General features: G+C 42.3%; 1 protein-coding gene and 1 pseudogene across 1 annotated transcript in view; one reads left to right on the top strand and one right to left on the bottom strand.

Moving 5' to 3' along the window:
- LOC132711536 (uncharacterized) overlaps positions 1-5,535 on the top strand; it is a 115,874-nt gene extending 110,339 nt beyond the window's left edge. Inside the window, exon 5 of the mRNA XM_087875249.1 lies at positions 2,464-5,535. Coding sequence (XP_087731375.1) covers positions 2,464-2,526 — 63 coding nt within the window. The 3' untranslated portion in view covers positions 2,527-5,535. The remainder of the gene's footprint in view (positions 1-2,463) is intronic.
- Positions 5,536-11,439: 5,904 nt separating this feature from the next.
- On the bottom strand, positions 11,440-12,368 carry LOC148112661 (uncharacterized; annotated as a pseudogene).
- Positions 12,369-22,734: the final 10,366 nt, after the last annotated feature.

Here is a 22,734-nt window from a genome sequence, read left to right on the forward strand (position 1 = left end):
AAGTCCATTATATTTGTATTTTTTTTGTCTCACGGGTTTTTTTTGCAATTCTTTCTCTAATTTCTTATATTCCTCTTCCAATTTCTTTTGAGTTTGTCTAGTCTGTTTATTTTTTCCCCCTTATAAGTCATTATCAAACCCCTTATATATGCTTTACTAGTATCCCATACGTTTTGTAATGATGTACTGTATCTTCTTTTCTGTTTTCTTTAAAGAAAAAAGTCAATTCTTTTTCCATATATTGTATAAAGACTTTCTCATTAATAAGCTTTGATTTAATGTCCATCTCATTCTCTTTTTTTGTCCTTTCCATATCATCATTATTGGATTGTGATCTGCCCATATATTTGCTTCTATATCAATCTTATCTATCTTGGATATTAAATCTGTGGACATCCACATCATATCTATTCTTGACCATGACATATGTTTTTTTGAATGAAATGTGTACTGTTTTTCTTTTAGGTTTTTTTTTCTCTAAGCATCTTGCAGGCTTAATTCATCTACCATTGTATAGAATGCTTTCGGAAGTGTCTTCCTTGGTTTTTTATTCACTTTGTAGATTTATAGTCTAACTCATTATCAACAATCACATTAAAATCTCCTATTATGCAAATATCTTTATATTCATGTTCTAGTATTTTCCTGTGTAGTTTCAAATAAAATTCTTCTTGATTTTCATTCGGAGCATATATACCCACAAGTAATATTTTTTTGTAGTTCATTACAATTTCTACCATTAATACTCTTCCTTCCTCATCCTCAAATATTTGTTTGGATTGGATTGTCTGTTTAATGTAAAATATTACTCCTCTTTTGCTTTGAGAAGCCAATGTTGTGTATAATGTCCCCAATTTTATTCGCTCCAAAAGTTTTTTATGTTGCTTTCTAATATGTACTTCTTGTAAGCATATAATTTCTAATTTTAACTTCTCTAATATGTTGAATATTTTTCTTATTTTTATTGCTGAGTTTAGTCCATTTATATTCAAAGATATTATTTTAATTTCTTCTTCCATTTCTTATTTATTTACTTGTTTTGTTGATCTAGTCATTCTTATTTCTCTTTGTTCTTTAACTTCTTTCGCCCTTGCTCCTTCTCTTAATGGTCTCTCAGCTTGTGAAAGTTGGTTTTTGAGCTTTTTGTGGCTGTGTGAGGTTCCTGCTTGTTACAGGGGCCATTTTGGGTGAAGTGCAGCTGCTTTTAGATTGTGTGTGAGTCAGTTGTGTTGTGTTGTATGTGTGTAAAGTGTGAAAGTTGGTTTTTGGTACCTCTTATTGTTTTGTGTGCTTTGTTTATTATTTTTATTATTTATTATTATTGGCCATGCCCACCGGGTCACCTGACCACCAAGCAACGCCCACCAATTAAGCCACACCCACAGAACCGATAGGGGAAATTTTTAGATTTCACCCCTGTCTGAAAGTATTTTGGTAGCTCTTTCCTTAAGTTTGCTTTGTTTAGCTCTCCCATAATAATGGCCAGTGAATCGGTGTATTTGGCTTCAGCCCCCATAATCTGGTCAGCTAGAGTTCATAATGCCTTGTTTACACAGGCTTGTGGGGGGGACATAAACAGCAATTAGTAGAAATGAGGAGAACTTGCATGGACAGTAAAATGGTTTACAGTTGATAAGTAAATACTCTAAGTTTTCATCACAGAATTTATATATTATAGTTATATCCTGAGACCAGCTGTTGTTAATATATAAGCATAAGCCTCCTCCCTTCTTTTTACCTGATGATTCTGCAATTCTGTCTGCTCTATGTATCTGAAACCCTGGAATTTGCATGCTGTTGTCATCAATATCATCATGTAACCAGGTTTCAATAAAGCATAGGGCAGCTGCGCTGTGAAAATCAGAGTTGCATCTGTTTAAAAGGAGTATTTCATCCATCTTGTTAGCAAGTGAGAGTATATTTATCAGGAAGATCGAAGGCAGAGCAATTCTATTTCCCCTATTTCTTAGCTTGTTTAAAATTCCCACCCTTTTACCTCGTCTCCATTTCCTCCGTTTGGTTTTTTTGGTAATCCATAGCTCCGGGGAAATTGCTTCTTCCTGTGTTAGAATCTTCTCTGTGTTTGTAAAGATGGGGGGTGGTGGTGAGATCACAGAAAGTTGCTCCTTAAAGAAACATTGCCTAATTCTTAGCAGATGGTCTCGTAAGTAAGAAATCCGTAGTGAGTTGCAGAGAATAATTAAAAATAAAGAAACCATTAGAGAGGATTTCATCAAGGCAGCCTTCGGTGGTGCCATCTTGGATTGGGGAGTAGAGGCAGGACCTTACATAACACAGAACAATTTTGCTTTTTTATTATACCTTTTTAAAATCTATATATAGTAGTTATTTTTTGTCCAATGTCATTTCTTTTCTTACAATCTTTGGCATTTCAATATTTTATAGCCTAATATTTTTTGAAGAAAGCAGGCTAATCTCCAATCATTTCATGTTCTTTTCTAGGAAGTTGATCATGTGGTACTTGCAAGAGGCATTCCTTGGTCTGCCCTTCTTATAAAAAGATGAAGTAACCCAAACCTGCTTCCTCACAGTTTGCCTGTTGTTGGAAGTAAAATCCATCTGGTTCAATTCCAAGCTGGGAGAAAGACTCTGGAAATAACATGGAGGCTGATTGGAAAAAAAGATTCTGTTTATTGGTGAACAGAACCACCATGTTTTGCAGTTCTGGGGCAGCTGACCAACCAACTGGGTAAGAGGAAGGGTTCTTACATGATTCTATGTTTTTGAAGTTTGGGATTTGTGCAATATAGGCCTTGTGTTTCTAAAGAGGGTATTGGGCAATTCTCATTGTGGCTGATGGCTGGATTTTTGGGTGAGGGGTTGCTTGCTCTAATCCTATCACTCTGTTTTTGTTAGTTGTCAAACTTTGCTGCAAGGAGTTTTGAAATATCCTGTCTTGAATGGACTTCTGCCAGCAGTATTTGCTTTGCTTATCAATGGGGCCATCTAGATAGTTGGCTTTCTCTTTCAATAAACTCATTATCTCTTAAGTGTTGGCATCTGCTGTGCCCCCCCCACTTGAAGCAGCGGAACCGGGGTGGCGATGGCGTCAGGGGCCAGCTGGCAACGCTAGCATTGGACACCCCCCCCGGACCCACAGACGTGGTTATCCTGGAGTATGTCAGGATTGCTGGGACTGTTGGATTATGGGGGTGTGGTGGGACGGTGCTGGCACCGTTGATGGCACCTGTCGCAGGATGCTGCAATGGTGGACGTTAGCTGAGGTGTGAGGGAAGACTGAGGAGGTGAGGGTGGCCAGGACTTATACATCGGCGGAGGAGGAGATGTTATCCTCCTCTGGGAATATTATTCCCCCCTCCCTCTCCCTGCCTCCCCCTCCCCCCTCCCTTTGCGGGATGGGTTTACGAACTGCTACGCAAGACCTCTTCCCATGTTCCAACTTACACCTTTCACCGGAGAGCACTACTATGGGGGAGCTGAGGGACTTTTTATACCCCAATGGAGGAGACGGAACATCATCCCTGGTGTAACCATCTCTAGGGAGACTAACCATCATGAGAGGATGGTTTAGATATGGCCCTCCGTTGGGTGAAAGAAAAACATCAAAGGACATTGGACCTTCTCCCTGTCATGAGAGGACACTGGAGTCCAGCTCTACGATGGACATTTTGTGATCTTGTGCACGGTTGTCTCTCTGGACTATGGAGGAACCCCGAACTGGCCCTCCTTTCCTGTCCTTGGTTCGGATGATGCTTTTAAAAGCCGACCTTCTAGCGCTGCGAGACTCCCCCCTCTCGCAGGCCTGGCCCTCCACGTTATTGAGGGCCTATCTTGATGATGGGCTTTGGAACCCTGAGAGATGGCATGCAGTGAAGAGGGGATTGAGGGGTTTTTTAGCAAAATTTTTAATGAAAATTTTAAGGGGACCCGGGAGGAGGGGAAGAGGTTGTAAAGATGGACCTGGGGGGGGTCCATATAGCCACCGAGCAAGGTGATGGGTCGATTGGACACAGTGGAGGGGTCTTGGAAGGAAATTTGACTGGGGAGCAGGGGGGTGATAGGAAGGGCAGTGCAATTGAAATAATGAGTGGGAGGGGCAGATATGATGGGCGCAGGGGGCCATATCATGTTCCGGGGATGCGCACACGCTGTTTATGAGCAATTGCGCACTCCAGCCCCCAATGTGTGACTCGTGTCCGGGGTTGCACAGAGCCTCAGGCCCTGGGTCCACGGCTGATGTTATGTAATGCCAGGTCGGTTGTTAATAAAGCCCCCCTCATTTGTGATCTCACCTGGAGGGGGGTTCGGACCTGGCAGGTATTACAGAGACTTGGTTGGGCCAGGAGGGGGGAGGTCCCCCTCGTCAAAATGTGCCCACCAGATTTCCATGCATTTCATCAGCCAAGGGCTCAGGGGAGGGGTGGGGGAATGGCAGCGATTATTAGGGAAAGTCTTTGTCCGAGGGTGACCACTGTTCCTCAGATAGCCGGAAGTGAGTCCCTTTTTGTAAAGTGGGGCCGTGGGGTGCAGATGGGTTTGCTGACTATGTACCTGGCTCCCTGCCATGTGGCGGCGACCCTGCCAGAGCTGCTCGACGTTATTGCCGGAGTGGCGGTTGATACCCCCAGACTTATTGTCATGTGGGATTTCAACCTACCATCCGTGGGTAAGGCATCAGAGGTGGCTCGGGAGTTCATGGCTTCCATGGCAGCCATGGACCTGACCCAGTTAGTTCAAGGCCCCACTCACATAGGGGGACACACTCTGGACTTGATTTTCGTCTCTGGTCAGTGGTTGAATGATCTTGGTAGAGGGGACCTAGACATTACACCCTTGTCATGGACAGATCATTCGCTCCTTCACTTGGACTTTCCAGCCACTTCCCCCCACCGCAGGGAGATGGAACTAACCAGATGGTTCCGACCCAGGTGCCTGATGGACCCCGAAAGGCTCCTGACAGAGCTTGGGCCATTTCCTGAGACTCTGGCACATGACTCGACCGAAGAACTGGTGGCCGCCTGGGAGAGTGCGGCCACCGGGGCTTTGGACCGCGTCGTGCCTTTGCGGCCTCTAACCCGATGCCGATCTCAATTTGCTCCTTGGTTCTCCGAGGAGCTGAGAGAGATGAAGCATCAGAAAAGACACCTAGAGGACTTCCGGTTTGCTTCTTGCCGCCGCTAGACGATCCCTTGGGATCGCCGCCCCATTGCCTGTAAAGAGCCGCCTTTACATCTGAAAGGCTGCTCGAAAAAACTCCATTTCCATGTGGAAATGGAGATAGAGCTGGCGGGGGCAGGTAGAGATCTCTGCATAGCCCCAAAAGTTTTTTTTTTTTACTTTTGGGGACGAAGCAGATGACGCTCCCTATTTCCCTTGCCGCTGCTCCGGGCTTTGGGAGACCTCTGCTTATGCAGAGCTAGGCGACAAGATCAAGCCTACAAAAATTAACAGAACAATTAAAAAGGATATGAACTGGACCTGTGACCCTGAATCGCAAGTATTTTACTTATTTTACAATAGTTATTGAAGAAGGAAAAGGAAAAGGAAAAAAAGAATCTTTAAAAATGGCGACTGCCGAGGCTTGAGAAGGGGCTGAAAGGGAGAGTCCTTCCGTTTCCTACTGAGATACAAAGTAGCGGAATAAATACTTTTGGCTACACTTGAAAATAAAGCTCTACTTTTGTGTTTCTCTCTTCCTGGAGATCTGATATTGATCTTGGTTGGAAAGAAGTTTTTTTTTCTCTTTTGCCTCTCTTTTCTTTTTTTTAAAAAATAGTTTGTCTGTGTGGAAATATGGCATTAAAGCTTGCAAAGCCGGTCAAACAAGCAGTGGGGGGGGATTCCCCCATTAACAAATTACGCGAACAAGTTTTAAAGCTCCAGTCTCAGAAAACTGATTTTAATATAATTGAATTTCTTTTGGAGGAGATTGTAAGAAGGGATGAGATTGTGAATCAGAACTTTGAAAAATTTAAGCAGGAAATTAAAGAATTAGTGCAATTAAAGTTTGATACTCTGGATGGAAAGATTATAAAAATGGCTAATGGCTATGCAGAATTTATGATCAAGTTGGATGAAAATACTAATTTATTAGAGTCTAAAGTGGAAGAAATTGAGGACAATTTGGACAATAGAATTCAAAAAATTGAAAATGATTTGACAAACATTCAAGACAATAGCCCAGAAGAAAAACCTAAAATGGAGGCTGAACAAAAGACTTGTAATGCAGAAAATATACAACAACGGATTGAAAGAGAAGTTTTAATGATCCAATATAATTTTACTGAATATGCGATTAGACTGAGAGGTTTGCAGGAAAATAACAGAGATGATTTAAGGAAAATATCTTCTGAAATTCTGGCTGGGATTTTAAAGGTTCAACCTGAGGAAGTGTTTTGTAGAATAAACTCCTGGATTGCAAAGCAAAGGCAATTGCCTAGAGATGTGGTGATTTACTTTACAGATAAAGAAATTAGGAATAATATTGTGCAAAATTCCTTCAATTCTACCTTGCAATTGTATGGAAGAAAGATTTGGATCTACAAAGAGCTCCTGCCCAAGATGTTAACGGAAAGGAAGAAATTTGGTTTTCTGGTGACTGAGTTAAAAAAAAGAAATATTCCATTTAGGTGGGATGCCCCAGTTGGTATAATATTGAGATATCAAGGAGAAAGATACCAACTAAATACTGTTGAAAAAGCGGAAGAATTTTATCAAAAATTTTTGAAAATGAACTTAACATCTTTAGGCACAATACAGGATAAGCAGAAGGAGTTGGAAATAAAGGGAAAACATCAAATTACAGAGGTTGCGGTAGACAAATTGCCTTTGGATTCTTTAGATACCCCAGCTGGATTATCTACAAATATGAGAGAAGTGGCATCTGACTCTAACGTGATGATTCATCAAGTCAAAGACAAGTATGGAAACCAATTAGCTGATATACAATTGGCAAAAAAGAAATATGAGATACAAAAACAAAACCAACAAGATCAAGTTATAAAGCAGAATGAAAACCGATCAGTTGATATACAACTTGCAGAAAGGAAACCAGGATGGAAATTAAACCCACAAAAAGAAAAGAAAAAAAGAAATAGGTCTTATAAAAATAGAAATTTCTAAATTAAGCAACAGTGAAGCCAGTGATTTTAAAAAAATGAATGAATATGTGAAAAGATAGTGGAGGCGAAGTATTGGTTAATATTATCCTGAGGACAGTGACAGACCTCTGCAATGCCATAATTTTGGGATGTGAAAAGAGCCTTAAATTGTTGGATTTGAATTATCTACTTTGGATTTCTTTCTTTTATCGATAAATATATTATAATTATACTGAGCTACAAGGCAAGAGAGTTACGCTGGGGCATGCAGAAGATCTGGTTGTTACCCACGAGGACGATGGGAATTAATAATGCTGATGAAAGCCACAATTACAACTGTATGGAATATAATTATAATGTCACTCGGGTGGTTGTTTTTACTTTTATATATATATGAGGATATTCATTACTGATGGGGGCAGATGATGACTGAAGATTTTGAACAAACTGTTGCACCAGGATGCTATGTTACCCTACTATGGATGATTGACTCAACAATCCAGTGCAAAGACATAAAAGAAGATATTATATGGATTATAAATTTAAAGTCATTGTCTTTTTTTTATATATAATGGAATATATGTATATATATATATATATATACATATATATATTAGCATATATTACATATTAGCAGAGTGGGCAGTGGATTAAAGATATTAAGAATTGTTGTGCATGGCAATTTTGTAGGAAAGTGGGTGGAAATAGGTTAGTTTACTGATTGATTAGTTTAAGAAAAGGGATGTTTAAGTGATATATTTAGGGGAGTGGAGGAAATGGATAGAGTTGAATAAATGTTAAATTAGGATTTATGGGGAAGGCTGCTTGGAAATGTTATATTAATATACACAAAAGATTAAATGTTAAAGTAGGATTTATTATATAGTTTTAAAGTGGAAGGTTGTTTTGAAATGTTGTAATAATATACAGATATAAGTTTGGGGGAGGAGAAAAAGGGCAGATTATTGCTAAATTGGGAGTTATAATAATATTATGCTAAATTAGAAGTTATCATACAATGTTATAGTAGAATGTTTTTTTTTAAATATATGGTAAAAGGGGGAAGTAATAATATTAATAATATTTTTAGCAAGTAAGGGTCAGTATTTAGAGGAGGGAGTAAGGGGATGGTAAAATATTATGTAATCTGTTATGAATTAGGCTTTTGTTGTGAAGAAGTCACAGGGGGGGATGGGTGGTGAGGGGGGTTAGGGAGGAGGGGGGAGAAAAAAGAGGGAAAAATTTGTATTTGTATTTGAAAACTTTTTCAATAAAAAAAAAGAAAGAAAAGAAAAGACGCCTAGAGAGCATTTGGAGGACCAGTCAATCTGATTCTGACCGGACACAGGTGAGGTCTTATATCAAGACCTACCTAAAGGCGATAAAAGCGGCAAAATCTAACCATTTTTCCACTCTTATCGCATCTGCAGAGAACCGCCCAGTCCCTCTGTTTAGGGTGACCCACTCCCTTCTTCAGGGGGGAGTGCAGGAAGATCCCTTGCAGGGTTGAGCTGAGGACTTTGTGCAATTCTTGCATGATAAAGTCGCTCGGATACGGGAAGGCTTGGACTCCGACTGGATGAGTCCGGGGGAGGAGATGAGGGTAGGTCTTGAGAATGTTATCTGGGAGGAGTTTGATCCTGTGGCTCCCGAGGATGTGGACAGGGTTCTGGGTAAGATTAGTGCCGCCACGTGTTTATTGGACCCATGTCCCTCCTGGTTGGTACTGGCCTCCTGGGAGGTTACACAAGGCTGACTCCAGGGGATTATAAGTGCTTCCTTGAGTGAGGGTGCCTTTCCCGCCGCCTTGAAAGAGGCGGTGGTGAGGCCCCTCCTCAAGAAGCCTTCCCTGGACCCGGCTGAATTAGCTAATTACAGTCCGGTCTCCAACCTTCGTTTTGTGGCGAAGGTTGTTGAGAGTGTGGTGGCACGACAGCTTCCCCGGCACCTGGTTGAAGCTATCTATCTGGACCCGTACCAGTCAGGCTTCAGGCAGGGGTACAGCACAGAAACGGCATTGGTCGCGTTGGTGGATGATCTCTGGAGGGCTCGGGACAGGGGTTGCTCCTCTGTCCTGGTCCTATTAGATCTCTCAGCAGCTTTTGATACCATCGACCATGGTATCATGCTGCAGCGGTTGAGGGGATTAGGAATAGGGGGCACCATACTGCGGTGGTTCTTCTCCTTCCTCTCCGATCGTTCGCAGTTTGTGTTGGCAGGGGGGCAGAAGTCGACCTCGAGGTGCCTCGCATGGGGAGTGCCGCAAGGGTCGGTTCTCTCGCCCCTTCTGTTCAACATTTATGTGAAGCTGCTGGGTGAGATCATCCGTGGTTTTGGGGTGAGAGTCCATCAGTACGCTGATGACACTCAGCTGTACATCTCCACCCCAGACCATCCCAATGATGCCCTTGATGGGATGTCTCGCTGCCTGGAGGCCGTGCAGGTCTGGATGGGGAGAAATAGGCTCAGACTCAACCCTTCCAAGACCGAGTGGCTGTGGCTGCCGGCGTCCTGATATAGTCAGCTCGTGCCATCGCTGACTATTGGGGGTGAATCTTTGCCCCCCACAGAGAGGGCTTGCAATCTGGGCATCCTCCTGGATGCACGGCTGTCTTTAGAAGAGCATATGACGGCCGTGACCAGGGGGGCTTTTTATCAGGTTTGCCTGATTCACCAGTTGCAGCCTTTTCTGGACCGGGATGCCTTGCGCACGGTCACTCACACCCTTGTCACCTCCCGGCTGGACTATTGTAATGCTCTCTACATGGGGCTCCCCTTGAAGAGCACTTGGAGGCTCCAGCTGATCCAGAATGTGGCCGCGTGGGTGGTTATGGGTGCAATCCATTGTGCCCACGTGACACCCCTCCTGCGCGAGCTGCACTGGCTCCCAGTGGTCTTCCGGGTGCGATTCAAGGTGTTGGTCACCACCTTTAAAGCGCTCCATGGCATAGGACCCAGGTACCTTCGAGACCGACTTCTGCCACAAACAGCCTCCCACCGGCCAGTTCGCTCCCACAGAGAGGGTCTCCTCAGGGTGCCATCTGCCTAGTTATGTCGGCTGGCAACACCCAGGGGGAGGGCCTTCTCTGTGGGAGCCCCTGCCCTGTGGAATGAACTGCCCCTGGAAATGCGCAAGATCTCTGACCTCCGTATATTTCACTGTGCCCTCAAGACCCTGCTGTTCCGCCAAGCCGGGCTATCAATTTAATGATTTTTAAATTGGGTTTTAAATTTTTGGGGTTTTAAATTTCAGCCGAATTATGTAATAATTTTAATTATTTTTAACTGATGTTTGTCTTTGTGTTTTTTAATAGGTTGTCCTTCGGGAGAAGGGCGGTATAGAAATAAAATTATTTATTTATTTATTTAGTGTAATATTACCGGAGAAGAAGCTACACAAGATTAGGTTTACAACCCTTAACGCCTTTTTGGCGATGTTGTTGCAGTGGGCTTTGGCACTTAGATCATTTGATATGAGTACTCCAAGGTCCTTGACAGAGTGAGGGTCATCTACAAGGTCATATTCACTTAGCTTGTATTTAGTGTTCTGATTCTTTTTGCCAATGTGTAAGACAGAGCATTTGTTGGTTGAGATTTGGAGTTGCCAATTTTTTGACCATTCCGACACAAAGTCAAGGTCTTTTTGAAGAGTAGCAGCATTGTTGGTAATGTTAAATATTTTTACATCATCGGCGAAGAGAACGCAGTTGCTTATAATATGATCACATAGGTCATTTATGTATAGTATGAAGAGTGTTGGTCCTAGAACACTCCCTTGGGGGATACCACTATTAACAGATGCAGGATTTGATAGGGTGCTCCCTATTTTGACCACTTGTCTGTTTGACAGGAATGCAGTTATCCAATTATGGAGGGCTCCGGAGATGCCATAGGATTTTAGTTTTAGAAGTAGTTTGTCATGTACCACTCAATCAAAGGCTTTACAGAAGTCTATATAAATTGCATCTATTGATTTGCTCTGATCAAGGTTTGTAGTCCATATGTGTTTGCAGTGTAGAGGTTGTAAATTACGGGATATTTTTTTCTGAAAGCAAATTGTTTATTAGAGAGTAGGTTGTTTGTTTCTAGGTGGAGGGTAATGGATTGGTTGATGATTGATTCCATGACTTTGCAGGTGATGCAGCATAAAGAGATTGGTCTGTAATTTTCGATTAGGCTGCTGTCTCCCTTTTTGAAGATAGAAATGACCGTGGCTAGTGACCATAGGTTGGATAGTGAACTGGTCCTGAAAGATTTTTCAAAGATTATGCTTAGGGGTTCTGCTATAGCGGTGGAAGGCTTTTTTAAGAAATATGCACATAGTCCATCAGGTCCAATGGATAGAGATAGTTTCAGTCTATTCAGCCTTTTCAACATTATCTTCTGTGAAATCTATTTGTATTAGATCATTGTAGTCATTAGGATTATGACTAGGGAATGCTGGGCATGAGCCATTGCTGTTAACAAAGACTGAGCCGAAGAATGCATTAAAGAGGTTTGCTTTAACTGCTTCATCATTACATTCTTTACTGTTAGGTCCTTTTAGGGGTGGGATGGATCTCGAGTCTTTAAGTTTGTTGTTTACAAAATTATAGAAGTTGCGATTGGATTTCGTGCACAGAAGGTTTTCTTCTTGTTTGATGTGATAATTAGTGCATTCAGTCTGTATTTGATGGCATATATTTTTGTAGCGGCTTTTAAAGTTAGCTACATAGCCAGTTTTGTTTTTATGCCAAAGGGATTTTTTCTTTTTGGATTGGAGCTTTCTTATTGATATGGGTAAATTGTTTTTCCTGGTTTTGTTGGTGATTAGTGGTTCATATAGTTTAATAACTCTATTGACTTCGAGCAAGAAAATATTATAATGGTCTTCGGCAGTGTTACAGTTAGAGAATAGAATTTGCCAATCAAGAGATGAGAGGTCAGTGTCTATGAAATCATAGTTGGCTTTTCTGAAGTTGTAATTGGGTATCTCATTATTATGGTGATTTTTGTAAGGGCGTATATCGAGACAAAAGTCTATCATGCTGCGGTCACTATTGGAAAAGAGTTCTTTTATTTGTAATCCATAAATTGAGTTTAAGCTGTTGCAGAAGATGAGGTCGAGGCAGTTGTTGAGTCTAGTGTTGTTAGTTACTAGTTGATCTAGACCTAGATTAGTAACAGCATTGTATAGGGTTGTATGTTGGGTTCAGTTGTACATTCGTTTATTGTCCAATTAATAAGAGGTAGGTTGAGGTCACCCAGAAAGATGAGAGGGTATGGGCAAGAGGCTGCCCATGTTAATAGTGTAGTTCATGTGTAATTTGAATATTTTTTAGGTTTAATAACTTTTTGTAGAAGATAGCTACTCCATCACCTCTTCGGGTTTCGCGATCAGACCGGTAAACATGATATTCTCTTACTGTGATGATGGAGTCAAGGAGGGATGATTTTAGCCATGTTTCACAGACAAATATAATGTCAAATGTACTAGTATTTAATAAGAGGAGAAGTTCAGGCATTTTGTTTACAATGCTTCTTGTGTTTATTAGTTTGCATTTAAGGTCAGTAGTGGTTGGTATTGAGGAAGTAAGGGGCGTGTGTACCTAGTTTTGGATGATGGATGGTTGGATGTTTTGTACGATGGAGAGTTGTATATTGGGGGATTGATTGTAGGTTTTACTTTTTATGCAGTCAGCGTGGTAGTCGATGTATAGGTTAGATTCGCCTTCGTCTTGGTGTCTTTTGAGTTCTTTGCAGAGTTCGCGGGAATGGATCCGTTGTAGTAAGGATAGGTCAGGCCGTGATTGAAGTTTGCTGTGGTTGGGGTTGGATCTGGCAATTGAATTTATAGTATAAATGAACTTACATTTGCTGGTCTCATTTTTGCAAATGATTCTACAGAATCTTGGGGCCACTGAGCCATCTCTGTTCTTGTATTCTGGTCCATCTCTGGAGACTTCGATGATTTTGTCAAGGGAGATGGTTGGTGTATTATAGCTTCTAATGATGTTACGAACCCTTGTGATATCTGGTTCACTGGTGTCATCTAATCCAAATAAAATAGCATTTTAATGTTTTTGTTCTCTCTCAATGGTATCTTTGATTAGTATGGAGATGTTGTTTGGTTGGTTGGCAGATATTTGTGGTTTTGGTTGTGGTTGAGGTAATGTTTGTTGAATTGGGATAAGATTTTGATCTGTTGTGTTTTCATTTTTTTGTGCTGTAATTTTTTTTTTCAAATATGTAAAATGTGTTTCTAAACATGCTAGTATATGTGTTTCTAAACTTGTTTCTATGGAGTCTATGATTGTTTGCTGTGTCTTTTTTTTTTTTTAATTTGATTTATATGCCGCCCTTCTCCGGAGACTCAGGGCGGTTTACTATTAAGCAATAGCCTTCATACTTTTGTATATTTATACAAAGTCAGTTTATTGCCCCCACAAACTGGGTCCTCAATTTACCTACCTTAGAAAGGATGGAAGGCTGAGTCAACCTTGAGCCTGGTGAGATTCGAACTTACAGTAATTGTAGACAGCAGGTGTTAATCACAATGCTCTCAGTCTGCTGAGCCACCAGGCCCTTTATAATTGTTTCCATGGTATGGACCCTATCAGACATGGCAATTAAGTTATCAAATTTTGGTAAACAAGATGGACATAGATGGATAAATGTAGGATATACTTGTAGGAAATTGGTACCTGTTTGTTTATTTTCAGGCAGGTGTGGTGAGCATAATTGGTACATACTTGGCGTTTCTTGAATTCATCATATTCGTTGATAGATTCCTTACATTTATAGCATGTGCCGGAATCATTTGGGTCATCGTTGATAATGATATCTTTCGTTTGTGGGTGTTTGGTGATGGATTTGTTGGAGTTTCTGCCTGGCATTAATTAATTAGTCAATATCAATAATAAATTAATATCTAGCAAGTAATTAATCAGTAATCAAATTAATTAATGTCAATAATAAATCAATTAACATAGATCAGTAAATAATGCCAATCTAATCAATTAATGAATTGTTAATAATTAATTAACTAGACAATTGAATATTCAGCTAGATAATCAATTAATTAAACAGTGCTAATCAATTAATTAATGGAGCAGTAATATTTGAATTTTTATTATATAATAATTTTAAAACTTCTATTATTAATCCTTACTTAATGAAATAAAGTAGTAGGGTAGAATGAAATAATTTTGAAGCTTGGAAAGAGTTTTGCAGTAATTTACTTTTACTTCCTTATGAAGATACAGTTGTACTTCTCTATGCAGTTTCAGATGTCCCTTGTGGAGTAACTTTTAGATTGCTGTCCTTTGTGTTGTGTTGTAGTCTTCCAGTGGGAGGGTTTTTTAAAAATGGTGGTAGATTCAAATCCAGTTTAAAATGGTGGAGGAAGTTCAAATTTATGTGGGAGTTTAGAGGAGCGTTTTAAGGTAATAAAAATCCTCACGGAGTCAGAGCTACGGACAATCAAGGAGAGTCTCGTTCCTAAATTAGCAGGGAAATCCTCATGAAGTCTTTTTGGTGTTTCGGGAAATCCCTCTTTTGGAGCCTTCTCTGTGCTTTGAGTAATCAGCTTCTCTGCACTTTGGGGAATCAGCCTTCTCTGAGGGAAAACCCTCACCGAGCCTTTGTGGAATTTTGTGGAATTTTCCTGATTAAAAACTTTTATATAACTAAATAATGGCTGAAAGTCTGAAGGGATGTTTTGAAAGATCTTGTTTTCCTTTTGCAGCAAACCTTCTATGGTCCACTTCTATGGTCCATTTGATTTTTCTTTTATTGTAAGAAAAAGTACTGAAAGAACCACAATGATTCTTTTTAACCCCTCTCCAACAGCTGCTTTCCCCAGCAATGGCCGAAGATATTAGCTTGTGAAATCACTTCCAGAAAGTTATGGATCACTGATTATTTTATAAAGAGCTCAACTTGACAGGACCACCATGGGCCACTCATGTTTATTGTTCAAAGGGGGGGGTGCAACAGACCATCAGTGCTAGTAAGAGAATGGAGAATTGCAAAGGTGAAAGCAGATCTCTTTAACAGACTCTCTTTCAGGTGTAATTCAAAGATCTAGGATAGTCTTGCCAGTTGATATTATTACATGTGTATTTTTCATTGTTTCTTCTCACAACAACCCAGACCACTTCTTGTCCGATCATCTGGTGGCCACCCATAAAGACCTATTTGATTTACATTCTTGTTCAAATGTTCCATTTTCTCACTTCCTGCGGCCTATAGAAACTGCTTGACTTACCTGTTCTCAAGATGTTTGGGAACTTCTTGCCATAAACTATGAGATGCAAATTTGAACAGCACTCCTAGTATTCTTTTTTATTACATTAGAGAAACTGAATCCAGCAATTCCTAGACAAATGGCTCTCCCATTCATTACTTCCTGATTGCTTTGCAGTTGTACCTTTATATTCTGAGTTACAGAATGAAAATAATGTTATTCTTGAAAATAGTGTTATTCTTCCAGGGATTGTGCACTTACTTCATGTCCATGAATTCCATCACTTTAGCTATATTTTCTGATTAAAGTGCTCTTGTAATTATTTGATTCCTAAAAGAGTAACTGAGAATGACAGGGACAATTGTTATAATGTGAAAGATGAAGAATTATGTGTTTTTTTTAAATATTACAGAGAGTCACCAGATGGCAGTCAAAAATGTTTGATGTTTTTCAGCCCAAAGAAAGCTCAAGTGGATTTTGACTGGGAAAAGGCATAGAGTAGCAAGCTTAGCCCCTTCATGGATTACTGCCTTGTCATGGTGAAGGGGCTTGTGTAGCTCAATGAAGCTATGAGCTATGCTGTGCAGGGCCACCCAAGACGGATAGGTCATAGAAGAGAACTCTGAAAAAATGTGATCCACTGGAGAAGGAAATGGCAACCCACTCTAGTATCTTTGCCATGAAAACCCCATGGACAGTACCAAAAGGAAAAAAGATATGATGCTGGAAGACTACCCCTCAAGTCAGAAGGCGTCCAATATGCTACTGGGGAAGAACAGAGGGCTAGTACTAGTAGCACCAGAAAGAATGAAGCAACTGGGTCAAAGCTGAAAGGACACTCAGCTATGGCTGTATCTGATGGTGAAAGGGAAGTCTGATGCTGCAAAGATCTTTTCTCCATAAGAACCTGGAATGTAAGATTCATGAATCAAGGCAAGCTGGACATGGCCAAACAAGAGATGACAAGACTGAACATCAACATCTTAGAAATCAGCAAACTAAAATGGACAGGAATGGGTGAATTTAATTCAGATGAACATCAGGTATACTACTGTGGGCAAGAATCCCTCAGAAGAAATGGAGTAGCCTTCATAATCAATAAAAGAGTAGGAAAAGCACTACTGGGATACAATCCTCAAAATGACAGAATGATCTCAGTTTGAATCCAAGGCAAACCATTCAATATCACAGTAGTCCAAGTCTATGCCCCAACCATCGGTACTGAAGAGGATGAAATTGACTGGTTCTATGAAGCCCTACAGCACCTTATAGAATTAACACCAAAAAATGATGTCATCATCATGGGGGATTGGAATGCTAAAGTAGGAAGCCAAAAGATAACTGGAATAACAGGCAAGTTTGGCCTTCGAGTACAAAGTGAAGCAAGGCACAGGCTGGTAGAATTTTGTCAAGAGAGTACAATTGGGTCATAGCAAACACTCTTTTCCAACAACCCAAGAGACAACTCTACACATGGACATCACCAGACAGTCAACACAGAAATCAGACTATGTGCTCTGCAGCCAAAGATGGAGAAGTTCTATACAGAGTGCCTGAAGAACTATGGATGGAGGTTTGCAACATTGTATAATGTAAGAGGTAGCAACTAAAACCATCCCAAAGAAAAAGAAATGCAAGAAAGCGAAATGGCTATCTAAGGAACCTTTACAAATAGCTGAGGAAAGAAGGGAAGGAAAGGCAAGAGAGAAAGAGAAAGATACTCCCAATTGAATGCAGAATTCCAGAGAATAGAATTCCAGAGAAGAGATAAGAATGCCTTCTTAAATAAACAGTGCAAAGAAACAGAAGAAAACAGTTTAGGAGTACCAGAGATCTCTTCAAGAAAATTGGAGATATGAAGGGAATGTTTCAACCAAAGATGGGCATGATATTTTTTTAAAAAAATGTTTTTATTCAATGTTTACATCTTTTAAATCTTAGTTACACTTTTACGGCTTTCCAATACCGGCATTTTTAGACCACAACAAATTGTGTCAAGTTCTTAAAGAGATGGGAGTACCAGACCATCTTATTTGTCTCTTGAGAAACCTATATGCGGGTCAACAAGCAACAGTGAGAACTGGACATGGAATCACTGATTGGTTCAAAGTTGAGAAAGGAGTTTGGCAAGGCTATATACTGTCATCTTTCCTATTTAACTTATATGCAGAGCACATCATGAGAAAGGGCTAGATGAATCACAAGTTGGAATTAAGATTGCTGGAAGAAATATCAACAACCTCAGATATGCAGATGATACCATTCTAATGGCAGAAAGTGAAGAGGAACTAAAGAGCCTCTTGATGTGGGTGAAGGAGGAGTGCAAAAGTTGGCTTGAAACTCAACATTAAGAAAACTAAGATCATGGCACCCGGCCCTCTCAATACCTGGCAAATAGATGGGGAAGAAATGGAGGTAGTGACAGATTTTATTTTCCTGGGCTCCAAGATCATTGCAGATGGGGACTGCAGCCAAGAAATTAAAAAATGCTTGCTCCTGGGGAGGAAAGCTATAGCAAATCTAGACAGCATACTAAAAAGCAGATATTACCCTGCCAACAAAAGTGTGTATAGTCAAGGCTATGGTTTTTCCAGTTGCAATGTATGGTTGTGAAAGTTGACTATAAAGAAGGCTGAGTGCCAAAGAATTGAGGCTTTGAACTATGGTGCAGGAGAAGATTCCTGCAAGTCCCTTGGACTGCAAGGCAATCAAACCAGTCAGTCATCAATGCTGACTGCTTTTTAGAAGGCCAGATCCTGAAGATGAAACTCAAATACTTTGTCCACCTCATGAGAAGGAAGGAGTCACTGGAGAAGAGCCTAATGCCAGGAACGAAAGAAGGCAAAAGAAGAATGGAGCAACAGAGAATGAGATGGCTGGATGGAGTCACTGAAGCAGCCAGCGTGAGCTTAAATGGACTCCAGGGGATTGTAGAGGACAGGAAGGCCTGCAGGAATGTTGTCCATGGGGTCAAGATGGGTCAGATATGACTTCGTGACTAACAACAACAAGCAAGATTAGTGGCTCTCCCTAACCATTGAAATTTGTATTTATTGCAACATGCTCTAAATACTGCTTTGGCTGTTAAACATCCAGTTTGGAATGTGATATTTACAAACCCGCCCCCCTTCATTTCCTATTTACCTAAGAGAGAGAGAGAAATGTGGATAAATTCCTAAAAGTTTATGTTAGTCAACTGTACACCTTTTTCCTTTGAACACTTTCTACTACAAGAAATCCCTGTGCCCAATATATTTTTTAATTCCTTAAGCCCTTACCATGTCTTTCCTAAGTACTTTGTTTTAAACAGTGAGCCCTCAATAAGGGAATTCAATAAGGTTCTGTAGATTTTGGACTTCATCCCATGGCTGTAAAGAAGGCCTCATAATTCAAATGATGATGAAGCCACAAGAGAGTTATGAAGGTTTTCCACATTGAATTTTGTATTCCACAGATGCCCAATATATAATGGAGTTGCTCTTTATTTATACTACTATAAGCATTTTTAAAAAGGCATTTTATTAGATTAAAATGTCAGAGTTCAGTATAAATATCTTAGTCAGAAATAGAAAGAATTACTGCTTTGTGATGTCATAGAATATCCTGGAAATACTGGTTAATGGAAAAACATTAGATGAAAGTATGGTTCTGAGAATACCTAGCTATTGATAAAATTCTTGTTTTATGCTTTTGCCTTCAAATTGTTGCCTACAATCTTTTGGTTTATTGATTTTTGGAGGGGCTTAATTTAGTTTCCAATCCTCTCCTCAGTCAGTCCCTCAATGGGGCTAATGAAACTTTTAAAAAGATATAAAAATTAAGAACACAACTAAAATCAACTCTTTAAAATAAGAGTTTATGGAATTCATCCAAAGCACTGAAACTGTAAATTACATTAAAATATCTGGAATTAATTTCTATGCCTTACAAGCACACCAAACACAAAACTATCCTATGTAATGTGTTCATGTGCTGCCATTTTATACTGGTCTTTCAGCTTCAACAAAAACCCCTACTCAAAAGTTTGTGTAGACCTCTCTATTCCAGATTCCTCGGGTGACATACAGATTCCTGTATTTTGTTTGCAAAACACAAACAAATGATTCTAGCAATAAAAATGATTATTTAGGGTGTTAGGTGTTTTGTGCCAGCCATGGCAGTTTCTTAAAAGGCCACCAGATGGGAGCAAAGAAGCACCTTTGATCCCACTGGTGGGTCAAGGGGCTCTGGCCCCTGCAGCCTCATTGGGGAGAGTTAATGGCCCTCCGGTCCCCTCACACACCTTGGTAAGGGAGGGGCCAGGGGCCCCTATAAGAACCCCTGCACAGGGGTTGCTCTTTGGCTCTTGTTCTAACTTCCTACGGGACTGATCCATGGGCTCAATCCAGGCATGGATGCCTCCATACCAGGGAACTCATTTTACCTACTTTATTTCTAAATAAAGATTTAACTTGATTGCATCCTTGTGTGCTGCCTTTTCTTGGAAGTGCCCTCAACGAACCATCAATCTTCGTGAGATCCCTCACAAAGTGGTAGCAGAGGACAGTTAGAGGCAATGCTTCCAAGCCAACATAAGCAAGATGCTTGGAGGTTCCAACAAGAACCCTCAAGAGATGGATGGCAGGAGATCCCCGATTGTGACCAGAAATCTCCAATCAAGGATTGCAACCCTGCATCGAGTCTCTGATGCAAGCTTCGATCCAGAGGAGGTCACAGATGATCTCTATGCCTCCAGAGATCCTAGCGGAGCACCGGGGACCCCTTCGCATGCTTCCCTGCAGCTGCAAGCCACAGAGGAAAGCATGGAAGGCCAGCAGTCCACCCAGGACTGACAGGACACCGGGGAGGTGGCCAGCGACCAGACCACCCCCAGCGTAGACCAGCTCACTGGCGAGGAATGCAGAGAACTGCTACGAATGCTCCTAGCAGCCTGAGGGACACCACGAGCCAAGCCACGTGGGACACCAGCGCAGGGGCTCTCTGGACAACAGGTAAGTCCTTCCCCAGCACCCAGGAGGCTCCCTAGCATGGTGCTGGCCACCCTGGGGGCCCCCAGGGCCCCGGAGCTTTTGGTGGGAAAATTCCTGCCAAATCACGACCTGCAGCTTCCGGGGCCAACCGGAAGCAACATGGTGACCCCCAGGCTACCTACTCCAGTGAGGCTTGGTGGGCCTCAGCTAGGCCACGAGGCCCAGCAACCGATGGCAGCCAGCCGAAGCAGCATGCAAACTGCTCGGACCCCCCAACTGGCAAGCCTCGAAGTCTGCCCAGCCGCACCTGCTGCAGTGGGCATCAGGGCCACAATCCAAGCCCTGGTCACAGCCCTGGAAGCCACGACCAAACCAACCTTGATGTCAGGGGTAGCCAGCCTCCCTCACTACCCCCAGGAGACCAACGAGGGGAGCGTCCAGTTCGGAGCCCCCTAGACAGGACCCGTGCCTCCAGAGAGTCTCAGAAGAACCCCTGGGGGCTCCAGCCTTCCCAACACCCCCACCGAGACAATGGAGGACTCACCTCGATGTCTTCAGGGGGCCTCCAGCCGAGCCTCCCACTTCCGACGATGGCTGCCTCCTCCGGAGTCTTCAGGACCAGGGGTGGCCCCCTCCAGGCGATCCTTGGCATTTTCGGGCTTTTCTGGCCCCATCCTGCAGCCTTCACCCCCCAGTAAGTGTTCCAGTACCGGGAGGGTTTCCTGGGATCAGGCCTGGCCTTGAAGCACCGAGAGAGAGGTCCCCTCCCATCAGCTCCTGGGCTGGAATGAGCTCTGAGCATGATCAGTACGCTCCATCTGAAAAGGAGAAAAATAATCAGAGAAAAATACCTACATCCACTGGCAGAGGGATCCCTCTCCCAATGGAAGCCAAGCAAAGGTACCAAGGATAGCAAGTGGGATCCGCATTTTCTTCCCCAGCTGTGTCTGTTCTCCCAAATAATTTTGAGAAACTGCATCTGGGGGGTGAGAACTTCAACATATGGAATAAAGAGATACAGGTATGTCTCTTAAAAGAAGGGACCCTAGAAATTGTTTTAGACCCCCCACCTTTCCCTTGGGGGCCTCAAGAAGAGTGGTACCACAGGAAAGCCTATACCACTCTACTGAGCTCACTGGATTCTAAATTGTACCCTAGCATTCCAGATGGGCTCACAGCTGGTGAGATTTGGGGGTTTTTATATAGCCTATTTAATAGTGATAGCTTGGGCTCCACCGCAAGGCTTACATCGGAGTTTTATAACACCAAGCTGAAATTTGGGGCTAGCATGGCTGAACACCTGGGAAAGTTGAAAGCACTCAGGGCAGAACTGGTGCTCAGGGACTACTCTGTGACTGAGGCCAACATGATTGCTGTTATTCTGGCATCCCTGGACAAAATCTGGGATAATTTTATTGTCTCACTAGAGGGAACCAGGAAGGAAGCCATGACTCTGTCCTACCTCACAGGGAGGCTCAATGAGGAAGACAGGAGGTGTAGAGATGTAGTAGAATACACCAGGGCCACAACTCAGCACATCAACAGGAGGCACCAGAGTTCAGAGCAGGTTAACACTCTACCCAAGTGTTTCATCTGTGGCTCTGAGGAGCATCTGAAGAAGGACTGCACTCATTACCAGCAAGGACCTAAGTGTGGTTTCAATCAAGGAAGGGCAGGGGGCAGAAAAGGGGGCCTGGCGGAGGCAAAGCTGGTGCTAAGGGCAATTTCGTGTGTACTACTTACCTCACCGCTGATGAGGGCTGAGGGCCCTACTGATGGCCCTACTGGCCTCTGGTTACTGGACTCTGGGGCTTCATCTCACATTGCTAACATGAAGCAAGGCTTTAAGAGGTTAAGGAGAATTAACTCCTCCGTCAAGGTTGCTAATGGTAACAGTGCTTTGGATGTTGGGGAGGGCACTGTCTCAGTACCAGGGATGGGCAAAGTTGAAGGTGTGTTGCATGCTCCCTCTATCTCCAATAACCTGTTGAGTATAACCAAGTTATGTGATGATGGCAGGGTGGAGGTATTGTTTCACAAAGGGGGAGGTCATGTTACTCGAGACAAAATTGTCACTGGGAGTGTTACCATTATAAATGGTTTGCCATATTTCTCCCCCGAGTACCCAGCTACAGGAGACAGCACACAGGGTGCCACCCCAGAAGGGGCCTGCGCGCAGAGAGGGAGAGTGGCCCCACAGCCAGTCCCCAGGCTGTCAAAGGGGTGCAAGGCCGAAGCAGTTGTGCCCATACCACCTCAGCCAGCCCCACAGCCTTCCAAGGCCAATGCAGGCAAGAAACCCGAGCCTCAGCAGGCACCTAAGGCATATAAGCCCAAAAAAGGGCCTAAGGTGCCAGCATACCCAAGACAACCAGAGCCAAGGGGGTGTCAGTGGGGAAGCCATTTCATACCAAATGTGCCCACCTCTTACATTGGAGGTTAGGCCATGCCAGCT

The sequence above is a fragment of the Pantherophis guttatus genome, chromosome 8, assembly GCF_059756535.1.
Source record: "Pantherophis guttatus breed Tessera chromosome 8, ASM5975653v1, whole genome shotgun sequence".
NCBI classification, from domain to species: Eukaryota; Metazoa; Chordata; class Lepidosauria; order Squamata; family Colubridae; genus Pantherophis; species Pantherophis guttatus.